The sequence below is a fragment of the Carcharodon carcharias genome, chromosome 19 (assembly GCF_017639515.1).
Source record: "Carcharodon carcharias isolate sCarCar2 chromosome 19, sCarCar2.pri, whole genome shotgun sequence".
In the NCBI taxonomy this organism is placed as follows: Eukaryota; Metazoa; Chordata; class Chondrichthyes; order Lamniformes; family Lamnidae; genus Carcharodon; species Carcharodon carcharias.
The window spans coordinates 73,898,211-73,914,434 of record NC_054485.1 but is presented as its reverse complement, the minus strand read 5'-3'; the positions used below and the strand labels follow the sequence as shown (position 1 = coordinate 73,914,434).

The following is a 16,224-nucleotide window of genomic DNA, read 5'->3' as shown; positions in this document are numbered from 1 at the left end:
TGGTGTGTTACTATTCACTGAAACACTCAGCCTACAGTAAGAGTCCTGTACACAATACATTGGTCAATGTCACTGTGGGCTGGTATACTTTCTCCATTACTGGGTTTATAATTTCCAGTTCCAGCAATATGATAATGACCAGATCATCTGTTTATGTGATGATGATCACAGGATCCAGACAGATGAGGACATTAGGGATAATTCCCCTGCTCTTCTACAACCTATTGTCATGGGGTATTTTACATTCAGCTGAGAGGGCAGACGGCGCCTTGGTTTAACTCATCTGAAAGATGGTACCTCTGACAGTGCAGTACTGAAGGAGTGCTGCATTGAGTACTCATACCTCTGGAGTGAGACTTGAACCCACAACCTTCTGACTCAGAGATGAGAGTGCCAACTAATGGCTGACAATAGCTTATAATATTTCTGTTGTTTTCGATTCAGCTTCTAAGGGGTTATGTCCCAAGACTGTGTATAGAATGCTTTTCCCCTTGTAAAATGGCAGCCTGAAAGTTTGATTTGATTTAAAGTGGTAACTAGTTAAAGCTGCAGGTGTCAGTGTTGTCTTTGTGTCTCGGTTCCTGAAGCTGTGAAAGGTGGTAAAGTCCCTGGTGTCAGCTGAAATGGACATCTTATGGGATTGTCTTCAATCAGTAATGCTGATTAACCATTCTGCTTTCATTTACTCTGAAAGTTCTATTGTTTATGCACAGTTCTAACTGTCTGTCAGGAATAAAACTGGAGGAATAACCCACTCCTCCCAAGAAAGCTCAGTGTTAGTTTTAGTTAGGTTTTTGAGCTTGTTTTCAAATCCCACCAAGGCCTAGCCCCTCCCTATCTCTGTTAGGGTGAGCAAAAGAGCGAGGAGAGTGCAAGAGAATGAAAGTGCAGAAGGGGGAGGAAGAGAACGCAGAGGTAGGAAAGAGGAAGGAGAGATAGCGAGGGACAAGGAGGATACCAACGGGAGTAAATTACCCAGTCCCTCTGTCCTGTCTCTCTCTCTCCTGTGAAGGTGCTGATCCCACCACTGCACGTCATCGCTGTCTTGGATGCTGTGGGTCTTCCTCTTCTGATCTGTCAAACATCGGAGGCTACACATCCCACACAGATGTTGTCAGTTTGAAGGCCTCAGAGGATGAAGAAATGCTATTCTCACACTAGAAATCTCTGTCAAACATTTACCGGGGGAACTGAGACAGCAGCTGCAATAAGTGAGGTTTTATTCTGATGGGACAATGACAAGTTTAAATCCCCACCTGATCTGCTGCTCAAAGTCGCCTCCGTTTCACTGGTCAGTTCCCCAAGAACCAGCTTATATTTCAGCTCTTTCCTGGACTCGAACTCAAGTTCTGTCGAAGGGTCATGAGGACTCGAAACGTCAACTCTTTTCTTCTCCGCCGATGCTGCCAGACCTGCTGAGTTTTTCCAGGTAATTCTGTTTTTGTTCAGGAAACTCATGTTGTTCCAGAAATATTTGGATTGGCTGTGAGAGATGTTAATCAGAGAGCCCACCCACTCTGCCCATTCCCTCCTCTTCCTCTTCCACAACTGGTTCACTTCCTGTAGGGACTGAAAACCAAGTGAGGAGATGGTGAGTGAAGGAACAGAATTTATAATAATTACATCACATAATATCCTCACTAATGTTCAGACAGTCTTGTGGGGAATCAGGTGTGGAAATGCCCCTTATGCTGTGTGAGAAGATCCAGCTGAGAGAGCTGTTTACTGGGTGCTTTGTGCTGAACTGTTTGACTGGAGCTGTGTGTTGGATATTGAGTGTGTTTATTGAAAGCATTTCCCTTCTGATTTACAGGCTGAGTTTTGTTGATGGGTCATTACTGAATATGAGAAGGTGAGGTGTAATTATCTGGGAGGTGCAGAGTGTCTGAGGATTCTTGCTGATTTCCTATTGTTGAGTTCTGTGTGTGTGTTGGCAGCTGGTTATTATCCTGTGGACTGTGAATGGTCAGTTCTGTCTGTGTTTTGGGATCTGGATGTTTCCTGTCTTTCCAAATCCCTCCAAGACCTCCCACCACCCTATCTCTGAATTTTGGAGAGGTTACAGAAGAGATTTTTTCAAATGTTCCAGGATTGCGGGATGGCAGTGACGTGGATAGACCGGAGAAGCTGGGATTGTTTCCCTTAGAGCAGAGAAGGCTCAGAGGAGATTTGTTAGAGATGTTTAAATTCATGAAGGGTTTAGACAGAGTAACCAAAGAGAAACTTTCCATTGGCAGAAGGGTTGGTTACTGGAGGTTACAGATAAAAGATAATTGGCAAAAGAATCAGAGGTGGCCTGAGGGAAAATGTTTGTCTGTGACATGTGGTCAGAATTTGGAATAGACTGTCTGATTTTCACTTATTATTGGACTTTGTAGTGATTGTTTATCATTGTTCACTTGGCCGCTTCAGAGAGCAGTTAAGAGTCAACCATGTTGTGTGGGACTGGAGTCACATGTAGAACTGACCAGGCAGTTGTAGCAGGTTCCCCTTCCTGAAGAACAATATTTGGGTTTTTTGGACAATCGGAAAGGTTTCATGTTTTTATTTTGATTCTGTTCCACAAATTCCACAATTTATTAAATTCATCTTTACAACATGGAGTGGTTGAGGTGAATAGCAAAGATACCTTTAAGATGAAGCTAGATAAGTACATAAGGAAGAAAGGAACAGAACGATATGCTGATAGGATGAGATGAAGAGGGATGAGAGGAGTCTCATCTGAAGCATAAACACCAGCATGAACTAATTGGGCCGAATGGCCTGTTTCTGTACTGTAATTCTATGTATGTAACTTTCTGTGGTTGGATTTGAATTCTCAATCTCAGTATATCTGTTAGTACATGTTGATAAAATGGTTCCCCTACAATTATTTCTTAATTTAAATTAAGTTAATCCAGCACCACAGCAATTTGGCTGTCATGCCTGGAGACACGTTTATTGAAATCGTTTTTAATCCCTTCTTTAAAGATTTTACCTGAAGGCCTCGGACTTTCCCAAAAGCCTGGGCTTGGATTTGATAGTTTTGCCCAGTGCTGTGGCTGATAGCTGAATTTGGGATGTGCAGTCTGAGCGAGTGCAGTGTATCTAATTTCCCAGGATAAACCAGAACTCTTCAATCAGCTACACTGAAGCAATATTTTCCTTAGCTTCTAGCACTTCCTGTCAAGTGTGTTTTCTTCAAATAATTTTGGAAAACAAGGGGAAAGATTTCAAAATCTCCATTGAATTAATATTTGTCCTGGGTGTCTTTTCATATTAACCATGCACTTAAAGGGTGAAATTGGTCTTCACCAGAACAACTCGAGCTCACAGTGAATTGATAGCCCGTTTTAAGCACTGCCCAACTGTCTTTTCCATTGCCCTCACGGTGCCTGGGAATATGGGGGTTGAGCAGAGGAAAGAAAGTAGCCACATTGTCTGCTCCTGGTCACTATCCAGTGTGCCTGCTGGAACCAGAGGGTGTGTGACAGTCAAGTGAGGAAAAAGAAAGGACTTACATCTGGTCCCCCACACAGGGGAATAGCAGACTGGCACTCACTGTGGAACAGTCTCTAACTGGGAAACGGTGATGGTGTAGTCACTGGACCAGTAATACAAGAGACCCAGCACTCAGAGAATGCTCTGGAGTCATGGGTTCAAATCACCCCACAGCAGCTGTTTGAATTTAAATTCAATTAATAAATCTGGAATTAAAATCTAGTCTTAGCAATGGTGACCAGGAAACCATTGTCAATTGTCATAAAAACCTATCCGGTGCACTCGTGTCCTTTAGGGAAGGAAGTCTGCTGTCCTTGCCTGGTCTGGCTTACATGTGACTCCAGACCCACAGCAATAAATGCCCTCTGAAATGGCCTGGCAAGCCACACAGTTCTATCAAACCACGACAAAGTCACAAAGTAGTGAAACCATTTGGGCTGCTTGGCATCAACCCACGTACTGGAAACGACAACAGCACACCCAGCCCTGTCCACCCTGCAAAGTCCTCCTTACTAACATCTGGGGGCTTGTGCCAAAATTAGGAGCACTCTCTCTCAGAAGAGTCAAGCTAAATGACATAGTCATACTCACTGAATCAAACCCTGCAGACAATGTCCCAGACACCACCATCACCCTCACTGGGTATGTACTGTCCCACCAGCAGGACAGACCCATCAGAGGTTGCAGCACAGTGGTATACGGTTGAGAGGGAGTTATCATAGGAGTCCTCAGCATTGACTCTGAACTGATGAAGCCTTATGGCATCAGGTCAAATGTGGGCAAGGAAATTTCCTGTTGGTCGCAACACACCACGCATTCCCCCACCACACCCACCACTCTGTCAGCTGATGAATCAGTGCCTCCTCCATGTTGAACACCAAATGACCAATTTGAAGAAGTAGTGACGGTGGCAAGGGCACTGAATGTATTTTGGATGGGGGACTTCAATGTCCATCACTAAGAGGGGGCTCAGTAGAGACCAACTGGCAAGTCCTGAAGGACATAGCTGCTAGGCTGGGTCTGGAGCAGGTGGTGAGGAAACCAAAAGAGGAAAAGTCTACAAGACCTCGACCTCACCAATGTACCTGTTGCAAATGCATTGTCCATGTCAGTATTGGTAGTAACCACCACACATTCCTTTCGGAAAAGAAGTGCCACTAACACCATACTAAATGAAATAGATTTCAAACAGATCTAGCAACTCAAAACGGGAGATTTGGAGCACAATTCTGGAGCACAAGTCTTGCTTGTACTATTGCCGGAAAGTTGTCAGGGCCCATAGCCTTGGCAGTATCCAGTGCCTTCAGCCGTTTCTTGATAGCACATGGAGTGAAGAGCTGGCATCTGTGATGCTGGGGACCTCCAGAGGAGGTCAAGATGGATCCTCCACTCGACACTTCTGGTTAACAATCGTTGCGAATGCTTCAGCCTTGTCTTTTGCACAGATGTGCTGGGCTCCCCCACATTGAGGATGGCGATATTCAACTAACTTCAGTTAGTTGTTTAACTGCCGACCACCATTCATGACTGGATGTGGCAGGATTGCAGAGCTTTGATCTGATCCGTTGGTTGTGGGATCACTGTAAATCCCCCACTATTAACATCCCGGGGTTACCATTGACCAGAAACTGAACTGTACCAGCCATATAAATACTATGGCTACAAGAGCAGGTCAGAGGCTAGGAATCCTGTGGTGAGTAATTCACCTCCTCACTCCCCAAAGCCAGTCCACCATCTACAAGGCACAAGTCAGGCGTGTGATGGAATACTCTCCACTTGCCTGGTTAAGTGCAACTCACTTGAGAAGCTTGACACCATCCAGGACAAAGCTGCCTGCTTGATTGGCACCCCAGCAACCACCTTAAATATTCACTCCACCACTGACACACAGTGGCAGCAGTGTGTGCCATCTACAAGACGCATTGCAGCAATTCAGCAAGGCTTCCTCGATAGCACCTTCTAAGCCAGCAGCCTTTACCATCTAGAAGGACAAGGGTAGCAGATGCATGGGCACACCACCACCTACCAGTTTCCCTCCAAGCCACATGCCATCTGACCTGGAACTATATTGCTGTTCCTTCACTGTTGCTGGGTCAAAGTCCTAAAACTTAGTCGTTAAGAGCACAATGGGTGTACCTACACCGAATGAACTGCAGTAGTTTAAGAAAGCAGCTCACCACCAGCTTCTCAAGGTCAGTTAGAGATGGGCAATAAATGCTGTCCTACTTAGCAACACCCACATCCTATGAAAGTATAAATAAAAAAATAAGGAGTCATCCCCTTCAGCAAAGGAGGAGAGGGAATTGGAGGAAATCATGTTTCCTTTTCCTGTTTTACAGAACGATTGCACCGTACTACACCAGAGAATACAGAGAGGATAGACACCGCAGATAGATCCTGACCATCACCCAAGGAACAACTGCACAACTTGCGAAGACATCCAGTTCCTTCACAGCATTGCTCAACACAGAGAAGGTTGGGCAGTGAAACCATCATCTGGAAATCGGTCAGGTCAGGGGAGCTTTGACATATCATCAGATCTGAAACTGGTCAGTGGTGTGGAGCCTTCCATCAGAACCAACCTTTCCGAATGTTCGGCTGTGGGTGATCGGTCAGAGTGAGGTTGGGAAGAAGTGTGAGTGGCTCCAAGTGTGGTGAGAGTTTCAATCATTCATCGAGCCTCATGAACCACTGACTCATCCCTACAAGTGAGAGGCTGTTCAAGTGTGAGTTGTGGGAGGAAGGCTCCACAGGGTCAAAGGATCTCCTAAAACACAAGGTTGTACAAGCATTAACTAGCTTCATGGAAGAGAAACAGTTCAAGTGTGAAGTTTGTGACCGAGCCTTCGCACAGCGAAGGAGCCTCATGATTCACCACCGCATCCACTCTGGGGAGAAGCCGTTCAAATGTGAGGTTTGTACCAAGGGCTTTGTGCAGTCATCGGGCCTGGTGAAACACCGGCTCATTCACACAGGGGAAAAACCATTCACTTGTGAGGTGTGTGGAAAATCCTTCTCGTTGTCATCGATCCTCCGTGTACACCAACGCGTTCATACAGGGGAGAGACCATTCACTTGTGAGATGTGTGACAAATCATTCTCGCGGTCATCACACCTCCTTGTACACCAACGTAGTCACACAGGGGAGAAACCATTCACGTGCGAGTTGTGTGACAGATCATTCTCATTTTCAGGGAACCTCCGCGCCCACAAACGCATTCACACAGGGGAGAAACCATTCACATGTGTGGTCTGTGATAAATCATTCATGAGTTCACTGCACCTCCGTGCACACCAGCGCAGTCATACAGGAGAGAAACCATTCACATGTAAGGTCTGTGACAAATCATTCTCACAGTCATCAAACCTCCAAGCTCACCACCGCATTCATACAGGGGAGAAACCGTTCAAGTGTGAGGTGTGCGACAAATCATTCTCGCAGTCATCAACTCTCCACAGACACCAACGTATTCATACAGGGGAGAAACCATTTCTATGCAAGGTGTGTGACAAATCATTCTCGTCGTCATCAGAACTTCTCTTACACCAACACATTCACACAGGGGAGAAACCATTCAAGTGTGGGGTGTGTGATAAATCATTCACAAATTCATCAAACCTCAGGAAACACCAACGCGTTCACACAAAGGAGAAACCATTCAAGTGCGAGGTGTGTGATAAATCATTCTCTGCGTCATCAAGTCTCCGTGTGCACCAAAATTATCACATGGGGAGAAAACATTCGAATTGTTTTTGAGGTCATCAAACCTCCTGCTCCATCAGAGGATCCACAAAGTCAACGTTTCTCCTGGTGCATCGACGCATCACATAGGGAGAAATCCTAGTGGTGTGAGTTCTGTAATAAAGCCTTCACACAGCTGTTGGACCTCTTGGAACATTAGCAAACCCACACATGAACTACCTAGCCAAGTTTTATTCAGTTTATCATCAGAGTGTGACTCTCTGTATAAGCTCACTCCAAACAATTGATATTGGTGGTATTCAGCTCAGTGACAGTCAGGACCAATGGCCTGGCCAGTTGTGGCCTTACAGTCACTGGGGTGAGATTCAGAAAAGAATAGAAATATGAAGTCTTGCAAAATTGAAAGGGTTGCAAGGGAAAGGCTGATATCTTAAGAAGGCATGAAAAGACATTTGAATAATTCTGTCTCCAGGTATGGCTATGATGCTGGATTAACAATCCAGAGATTGTGAGTTCAAATCCAACCACAGAAAGTTACATACATAGAATTACAGTGCAGAAACAGGCCATTCAGTCCAATTGGTCCATGCTCGCTTCAAACGAGTTTCCTCTCAGCCCTCTTCATCTCATCCTATCAGCATTGTTATGACATGGCAGGTGATATATGCCAGGCAGACCAAATCCACAAGGGAAACTTGGCCACGCTATTACAACAGTTTTGCAATTTGTATTTATGACAAGAAGATTTGTGCACTGAATTCAGAAGCAGCTTTCACTCACATCAAACAATGAGTGACGACAACGCCAATGCTGAGGTACGATGATGTCAATGATGAGGTCACCCTGCAGTGAGATGCCAGTGAAACAGGACTTGGAGCAACCCTCATGCAGCAAGGACAACCAGTTGCGTTTATATTCAGAGAATTAATAAAAAATGAATGACGCTATTCACAGATTGAGAAAGAGAACCTGGCTATTGTTTTTGTTTGTGAGCATTTCAACCATTACCTGTTTGGGAGAGAGAAAGTGATGGTACTACAAGCCACATCAAAGCATCTTCTCAAATCACTTCTATCTGCTCAAAACATTTATGTTGAGCGTTTATGTTACTTCATTTGCAGAGATACCATTTAAAGATCTGAACACTATAAATATTACATGTGCAATGCGTGTGTAGGGAGAGACAAAATTGGAACAGACCAGAAAGAACAAAGTTTTTTGTCCAGTGTGATCATTTTCTTTAAAGATTATTTATGTGGAGTAACATACAAACAGAAAGGGGGATGTTTGGATAAATCCCTTTTTACACTGTGGCTTCCCATATTAAGGTGACCTCTGGTGTCATCATATGTAAATAAAGGTTTGAGGGCAGTAACCATTGTACACACCACATGGAACAATGTTTAATATTCAAATTGCTCCAAATATTTCAGGAGTAACATGAGTTTCCTGAAGCTTGGGAAACTGACCGGTGAAACGGAGGTGACTTTGAGCAGCAGATCAGGTGGGGATTTAAACTTGTCATTGTCCCATCTGAATAAAACCTCACTTATTGCAGCTGCTGTCTCAGTTCCCCCGGTATATGTTTTACAGTGGTTTCTAGTGTGGAAATAGTATTCTTCATCCTTGATAACATCGGTGTGGGATGTGAATCCTCAGATGTGTTTGACAGCAGATCAGAAGAGGAAGGCCCATAGCATCCAAAGCAATGATGATTTGCAGTGGTGGGATCAGCACATGCAGCGATGTCAGGGGCACATGAGTGAGATATATGAGACAGAAGGAGTAATTTTCCCTTAGCTTGCACCCTCTCAGTAATTTTGAGGGTATTTAAAATTAGATTTTAACGAAAGGAGTCAAAAATCAATTAAAGCCAAGAGTCTTGATTAAGTTAAAAACAAAATGTCAAGGAAGCCATTTTGAGACAAGTGCAATTTCAGCCATTTTGTATCCTGCATTGTATCACTGTATTAAGATTAGTTGAAAGCTTTGAATAAGCCTTGATTGAGTTATGTAATTAATAAGTTATGTTATCAGCAACCTGTGTAATCGATGATTTTTGATTGATGCATTTTTGATTTCTCCATATAATGAAACAACATGAATGATTTATTGATTTTAAGTAATTAAAGTTTTAAACTCTCAATTTTGCAATGCAAGTAGTTTTCAGTTACAGTATGAGGACGTTGCAAGAAAACCCCATGAGAGAGGGACATCAAGATACTGAGGTATCAAGTCCTAATGAAAAGGCTTTTGTTGAAAATCAGATTAAACCTGGTAAAGAAGCCATTGTTCTTTATGGGTGATACGTTGCTGTCCTTTTGAACTGGGTGTCATCAACTGGAAGATGTAATTAAAAACCTATTAAGTCAGCTCAGTGACAGTCAGGACCAATGGCCTGGCCTGGGGTGAGAATCAGAAAAGAATAGAAATATGAAGTCTTGCAAAATTGAAAGGGTTGCTAGGGAAAGGCGTGAAAAGACATTTGAATAATTCTGTCTCCAGGTGTGGCAAACAAGTTGCTATGATGCTGGATTAACAATCCAAAGATTATGAGTTCAAATCCAAACACAGGAAGTTAAATACATAGAATTATAGTGCAGAAATGGGCCACTCAGTCCAATTGGTCCATGATGGTATTTATGCTTCCCACGAGCTTCCTCTCAGCCGTCTTCATCTCATCCTATCAGCATTTTTATGGTGTGGCAAGTGATGTGTGCTAGGTGGACCAAGTCCACAAGGGAAACTTGGCCATGCTATCACAACAGTTTTGCAATTTGTATTTGTGATGAGAAGATTTGTGCATTGAATTCAGAAGTAATGAATCCACTAACACCTTTAGAGATTTTAAAAACTAAATTAAAACACATTAACAAAGGAAAAGATTTCAATCACGTACATAAGATTAGTTACTTAATACTATAACAAATCCCAAAATCCCTAATTAACCTAATTCCCAACTACACACCCCCTTTAAGGTAACAGTCCCAAAATAGATTTTCAATTTAAAGAGGCAAGCCAGTAAGTTTACCACAGCACCCACTAGACAGTGGAATTCCAAAGGCTTTCCTCCACCTTTGGTTGCTGGACACAGCAGGCTGCTGCAAAAGTGGCTGGAGGCCTCCCCAAGGCTGTTTCACACAGTCCTTTTAGATACCCCCAACATCACCTTCCATCCTTTATATATGTTCCCCTCTCTCTTTAATCTGCAAATTCTATTGTTCTATATGTCTTTGGAAATTTACTTTTACCAGAATATAAAAATCTTTCATGTTGCCAATATGATCAGTACCTTTGGGAATAATAAACATACTGCTTAGCATTGCTTATCTTGTTAGTTGTAAACACCTTATCATCCCTTTGAAACCCAAACAACTCCCTCACTTATCTAAAAATGAAAATTTCCTTCACACCCTACATGCTAAGCCCTCATCCATGTTCACTCATTAGCGTTTCAAATGCCTTTTGCCCTGAACCTCTTGTGATAATTTCAAGATTGCAGTCTATCTGATACTAATTCAATTAAATCACACAGAACCATCTACACACACACCCATAAACCTACTTTACAATAAACCAAAAAATATAAAGAAAAAATGTTAGTTTCATGACAGCATATCCTTCTGTTCCTTTCTCCCTCAGGTGTAGCTTCCCCTTAAAGGCATCTATTCTACTTACCTCACCCACTCCATGTAGCGAAATGATTTTCACAAATGAAATTTGCTGAACAGAATTAAATTAGAAACATGCAAGATTTCACATTGTCCTAAAAATGCAAATATTGTTGTTCAGGGAAGGGAACCTGCTACAACTGTCTCGGAGCACAGGGAAGAACGAGTATAGAGAGAGGGGTTCAGGAGAGAGAGGGACACAGGGCATCACACTGAGACTGCAGAAGTGACTTGGGGAGTGACTGCGGAGAGTCTGTGACTGGGGGAGTGACAGTGACTCAGAGCTTGAGTCGACTGGGGGAGTGACTGTGACTCGGAGGTTGACTCTGTGACTGGGGAAGTGACTTGGGGAGTGATCCTCGCTCTTCTTTAGACCTCTCTCCCCACACCTAATGCAACATCCCTTGCTTGACCCTTCACATGACCCTATGCCCCTTTCCATCTTTATAATGGGGGACTCCTCCAGACACAGTACATCGAATATCACTGAAGAAAACCAAGGAATTTCAGACACTAGTTGGTTATTGAATGGAGATCTTGAGGGGTAGTGGGTAGTGTTCCTGCCTCTGAACCAGAAGTTCTGGGTTCAAGCCCCACTCCAAGACTTCATGGCCAAGGAAGGTGTGTTCATAACATGGCCAAACAGGTTGAAAATGAACTTGCAAATCCTTCTAACACAGGCCATTGGCAGGAGGGAGAGATTCCAGGTCGGCCATTGATGGAAAAAAATTGGAGCCTCTACCACCACTATCCATAGCTCCAGATTACAATATGCATGTAAACGTGGATGTTGCCGTGGCAACTCAGACTCGTTGAGAGGCCTGTTGGGCTCAGTTGGGTGGGTATGGATCAGATTGGTGTCAACACTACGGAGTTCGATCCCTGTTCCGGCTGTGATGGATTCGGGATCTGCTCCTTGCCTTCCTTGGTGCACCTTGTGGTAATGTGGGTCGGACCTGCCTTTGGGCAGAGAACTCAAGAAGAAGATGGTTGTTCTGGGGTGTGCTCTATTTGAGTCAGTGGGATTGTTTGGGTTTTTGCTTGCTGTGGGGAATCCTCTATCAGTACCGAGTCTGTAGGTTGTTCCTCACTCCTGGAGTCTACTCACTTTTCTCCATCAGTTTCACTTCTCCTGACACCAGGGACTTGACCACCTTTCACAGCTTCAGGAACCCAGACACAAAGACAACACTGACACCTGCAGCTCTAACTAGTTACAACTTTAAATTAAATCAGGCTGCCAGTTTACAGGGGGAAAAGCATTCTGTCCACAGCCTTGGGACTTAACCACTTGGAGACTGAATCTAATGCAACAGAAATATAATAATAATAATAATAGTTACTGTCAGCTGTGGCTTAGTGAGCACTCTCGTCTCTGAGTCAGTAGGTTGTGTGTTCAAGTCTCGCTCCAGAGACTTGAGCACTGTGGCTAACACCCCAGTGCAGTACTGAGGGAGTGCTGCACTGTCGGAGGGACTATCTTTCAGATGCGCCACCTCTCAGGTGCATGTAAAACATCCCATGACACTACGTTGTAGAGGAGTTTTGATGTCCTGGCCAATATGGATCCTGGAATCAATGTCACAAGAACAGATGATCTGGTCATTACCACATTGCTGTTTGTGGGAGCTTGCTGTGCGCAAACTAGCTGCCATGTTTCTTACATTACAACTGTGGCTACACTTCAAAAAGCACTTCATTGGGCGTAAAGTGCTCTTGGACACCCTGAGTTTATGAAAATTAATATATAAATGCAAGTCTTTCTTTCTTAGGGAAATGTTATGCTTCCTGTGAACTGGAAATTATAAACCCAATAATGGAGAAAGTATACCAGCCCACAGTGACATTGACCAATATATTATGAATAGGACTCTTACTGTAGGATCCGGAGTGTTTCAGTGAATAGGAACATACCATGCTGACAAATCAGGCAGTTTGGGTGAGGCAAAAAGAATGAATGTATTGTGATTTATAAATCTATACAAAAGATTGATAAAACAGCAGACAAACAACAAAACAATATTCAGCTTATATCAACTTTGAATCAACAGTCAAACACCCGTCACCTGAAGTGGATCTGTCTATAATTCACAACACCAACTAAAGCAGGGTCCGATTCTACTCCATACCCACTCCTGAGAGCTGGCTCACTTTACTAACACAGACATACAAAGTCAAAACTAATTCCAAACTCTCTGTCTTTTGGCCCTCCATTCACCACAATGCTTCTGTTACCATCAAACTGGTATAACGAATCCCTCATATCCACCTTCTACATCCTTGTTCCCAAAATTACTTTTACTCTCTTCCTTCCTGCTCCATCTCCCTACTTCTCAAGTCCAAGGGGTGAACATTTGAGTGTATCTGGTGGACAACTGGTTTAGCCATCCATCGCCAGATCTGACTGGACTAGAAGCACTAGTGGTCCTGCTTTCCTCTACCAAAACTGCTCATTACTCCAGGACCATCCTGAAGAGAAAAGATAACCCATAATTTCTCCTCCCCAAAACCAACTATGTCCTTGTGAAAGTTATGTTCCAGCTGTACAGAGCTCTGTTTAGACCCTATCTGGAGAACTGTGTTCAGTTCTGGGCACTGCACCTCAGGAAGGTTATATTGGCCTTGGAAGGAGAGCAGTGTAGATTCACCAGAATGTTCCTGGGGTTAAAAGGGTTAAATTATGAGGATAGGTTGCACAGACTGAGCTTGTATTCCCTTCAATGTAGAAAATTAAGGGATACTCTAATTGAGGTGTTTACATTGATTAAACAAGTTGATAGAGTAGTTAGAGAGAAACAAGGTCAGTAAAAAGTAAACAGTTCAGCTAAAACTCTGTGGTCTCTATCCTAATTCACACACCTATTACCCCTGAGCTCACTGACCTACACTGGTTCCCAGTCCCCCAGTGCCTCCAACTTAAAGTTCTCACATTCAAGTACAAATTGCTCCATAGCCTCACGCCCTCCCTATCTTTGTCACCTCGAGCCCCATCTCTCTCCGAGATCTCTACGTTTCCCAATTCTGGCCTTTAGGCCATCCTCCCAACCCCATTCTCTTCACCTGACCATAGTCCCCCATGTCATCCAGGCTTCATGCCCATGAATTCCCTTCTTAAACCTCTCTGCACCTTTATCTCTCTTCCCTCCTTTAAGGCCCTCCTTAAATCCCACCTCTTTGACCATATTTTTGGTCATCCCCTCCTAATAGCTCCTTCTTAGTCTCAGTGTTAGTTTTTCTCTGATTATGTCTCTATGAAACACTTTGGGATGTTTCACTATGTTATAGCGCTCTATGAACACAAGCTGTTGACTTCTCACATTGCCTCAATCCTCAAGGTACTGACCTGGAGTACAAACTGTAGACATTGATTGGCCTCTAGTGCTCTGTTCAAGTGGCCATTCAGCATGTGTAGGCCCAGACAGTGAATGTTGTGAGACAATGGAGACTGTCACAGCCGAGACACATCCTGCCCTCCCCCTGACTTCCCAGCTGAGGTCACTGATGAGGAACAGGATTCCTGGCTGCTTCTTCCTCTCCATAGACCAGAGATACTAAGGCTAATTGAAGTCCCTCCATTGCTACCCAAGGAATGGCTCCTCTCTGGGTGTTTGTGCTGGTAGATCATAAGCTGAAGTCTTTCTAACCACTGATTATCTGATTGCCTTCTTGGTCAGAGTGAGAGTCAGTGAGTGACTTGTACCTGATGCTGTACTGAAAGGATGCAAGATTATACAGGAGCTTCTATGCATATTGATATCTTCTTTTGCTGATGTTTGGCGATCTGGGCAAAGGGGTTAAATTGGCCTTGTTGAAACAGTTGGACTGATGGTGGGAGAGGTTCGAGACAGACACTGCTGAGACAGTGCTTTAGATCAACAGCTCCCTTGTGCGAGCACTGGAGGGTAAACAATGCAGACAACTCTCAGTGTAACGAAAGCAGTTGACCCGGCTCCAAATCCATGAGGAGATGTTGGTTTATGTCGAGAAAGGAGAAGTAGGTGAAACAATCCTGGTACGTCACACTGGAAGGATTTGCCTCCTGTGAGGATTCGCCTGATGTTCCAGGAGGTCCAACAACTGTGTGAAGGCTTTATTACAGAACTCACACTCATAGGGTTTCTGTCTCCTGTGTGAGTGCATTAATGGACCAGGAGATAGCCGACTGCGGAAAACCTTGTCACATCCCACTCAGACGAATTTCTCCCTGTGTGAATCCTTTGGTGTCCCACATAATAAAGACAATATGAAAGCTTTATCGCAAACCTCACAACTGAAAGCTTTCTCCCCATGTAGAGGTTGAATGAATGATTTGTCGCATGCCTCACATGTAAATAGTTACTCCCCTGTGTGAATGTGCCAGTGACTCACCAAACTCAATGATTGTTCCAAGCCTTGATTACACACCTCGCACTGGAACAGCTTCTTCTGTGTGTGAATCCTCTGGTGCCTCAGGAGATCAGAGGATTGGGTGAAAGCCATCTCACAAACCTCACACCTGAACGGATTTTCTCCAGTGTGAATCCTCTGGTGTCTCAGAAGGGTTGTAGATATCAGAAAAGCTTTATCACAAAGCTCACACTTGAAGGGTTTCTCCCCTGTGTGGATTGTCTGATGGGCCAGGACATTTGATGAAGGCTTTGTCACACACCTCACGTCTGAATAGTTTTTCCATTGTGTGCATACTTCGGTGTGAGCGGAGGTACAATAAACATGAGAATGATTTGGCACACACACTGCACATAAATGGTTTCTCCCCTGCGTGCATGCATTAGTTAGATGGACGTTCGATGAAGCAGAATGATTTGTCACACAACTCAGAAATGAATGGCCTCTCCCTGTGTGAATGCATTGATGTTCACGCAGGGTCAATGACTGTGAGAGTGATTTGTCGCACACCTTGCACGTGAATGGTTTCTCCTTTGTGTGAATGCGTTGGTGTACATGGAGGGTTGATGAATATGAGAATGATTTATTGCACACCTCACTCTCCCCTTTTGCTGAAGGGGCTGACTCCTTAGTTAGAAACTGTTCCACAGTGAGTGCCAGTCTGCTATTCCCCTGTGTGGGGGATCAGATGCAGGCCCTTTCTTTTTCCTCACTTGACTGTCTCACGCCTTCTGTCCAGCAGGGACACTGGATAGTGACCAGAAGCAGACAACGTGGCTACTTTCTTTCCTCCACCCAGACCCCCATCCTCCCAGGCACTGTGAGAGCAATGGAAAAGAGACAAGGAGGAGTAAAACAGGCTATCAATTCACCATGAGTTTACGAGGACCAGTTTTGTCCTCAGAGTAAATAAATTTTGAAGTTTGCGCAATAGAATCAAAATAAAAACATGAAAACTTTGCAGTTGTCATAAACACCAAATAT

The 16,224-nt window shown here is 43.9% G+C and overlaps 1 protein-coding gene across 1 annotated transcript in view; it reads left to right on the top strand.

Annotated features, from left to right (window-relative positions):
• The first annotated feature begins 97 nt into the window (after window positions 1–97).
• The window catches only part of LOC121291233 (zinc finger protein 91-like), a 42,877-nt gene continuing 26,750 nt past the window's right edge, over window positions 98–16,224 (top strand). The window contains exons 1-2 of the mRNA XM_041212310.1: window positions 98–1,591; window positions 5,820–7,229. Of these exons, the coding sequence (XP_041068244.1) occupies window positions 6,284–7,229 (946 nt within the window). The 5' untranslated portion in view covers window positions 98–1,591; window positions 5,820–6,283. The remainder of the gene's footprint in view (window positions 1,592–5,819; window positions 7,230–16,224) is intronic.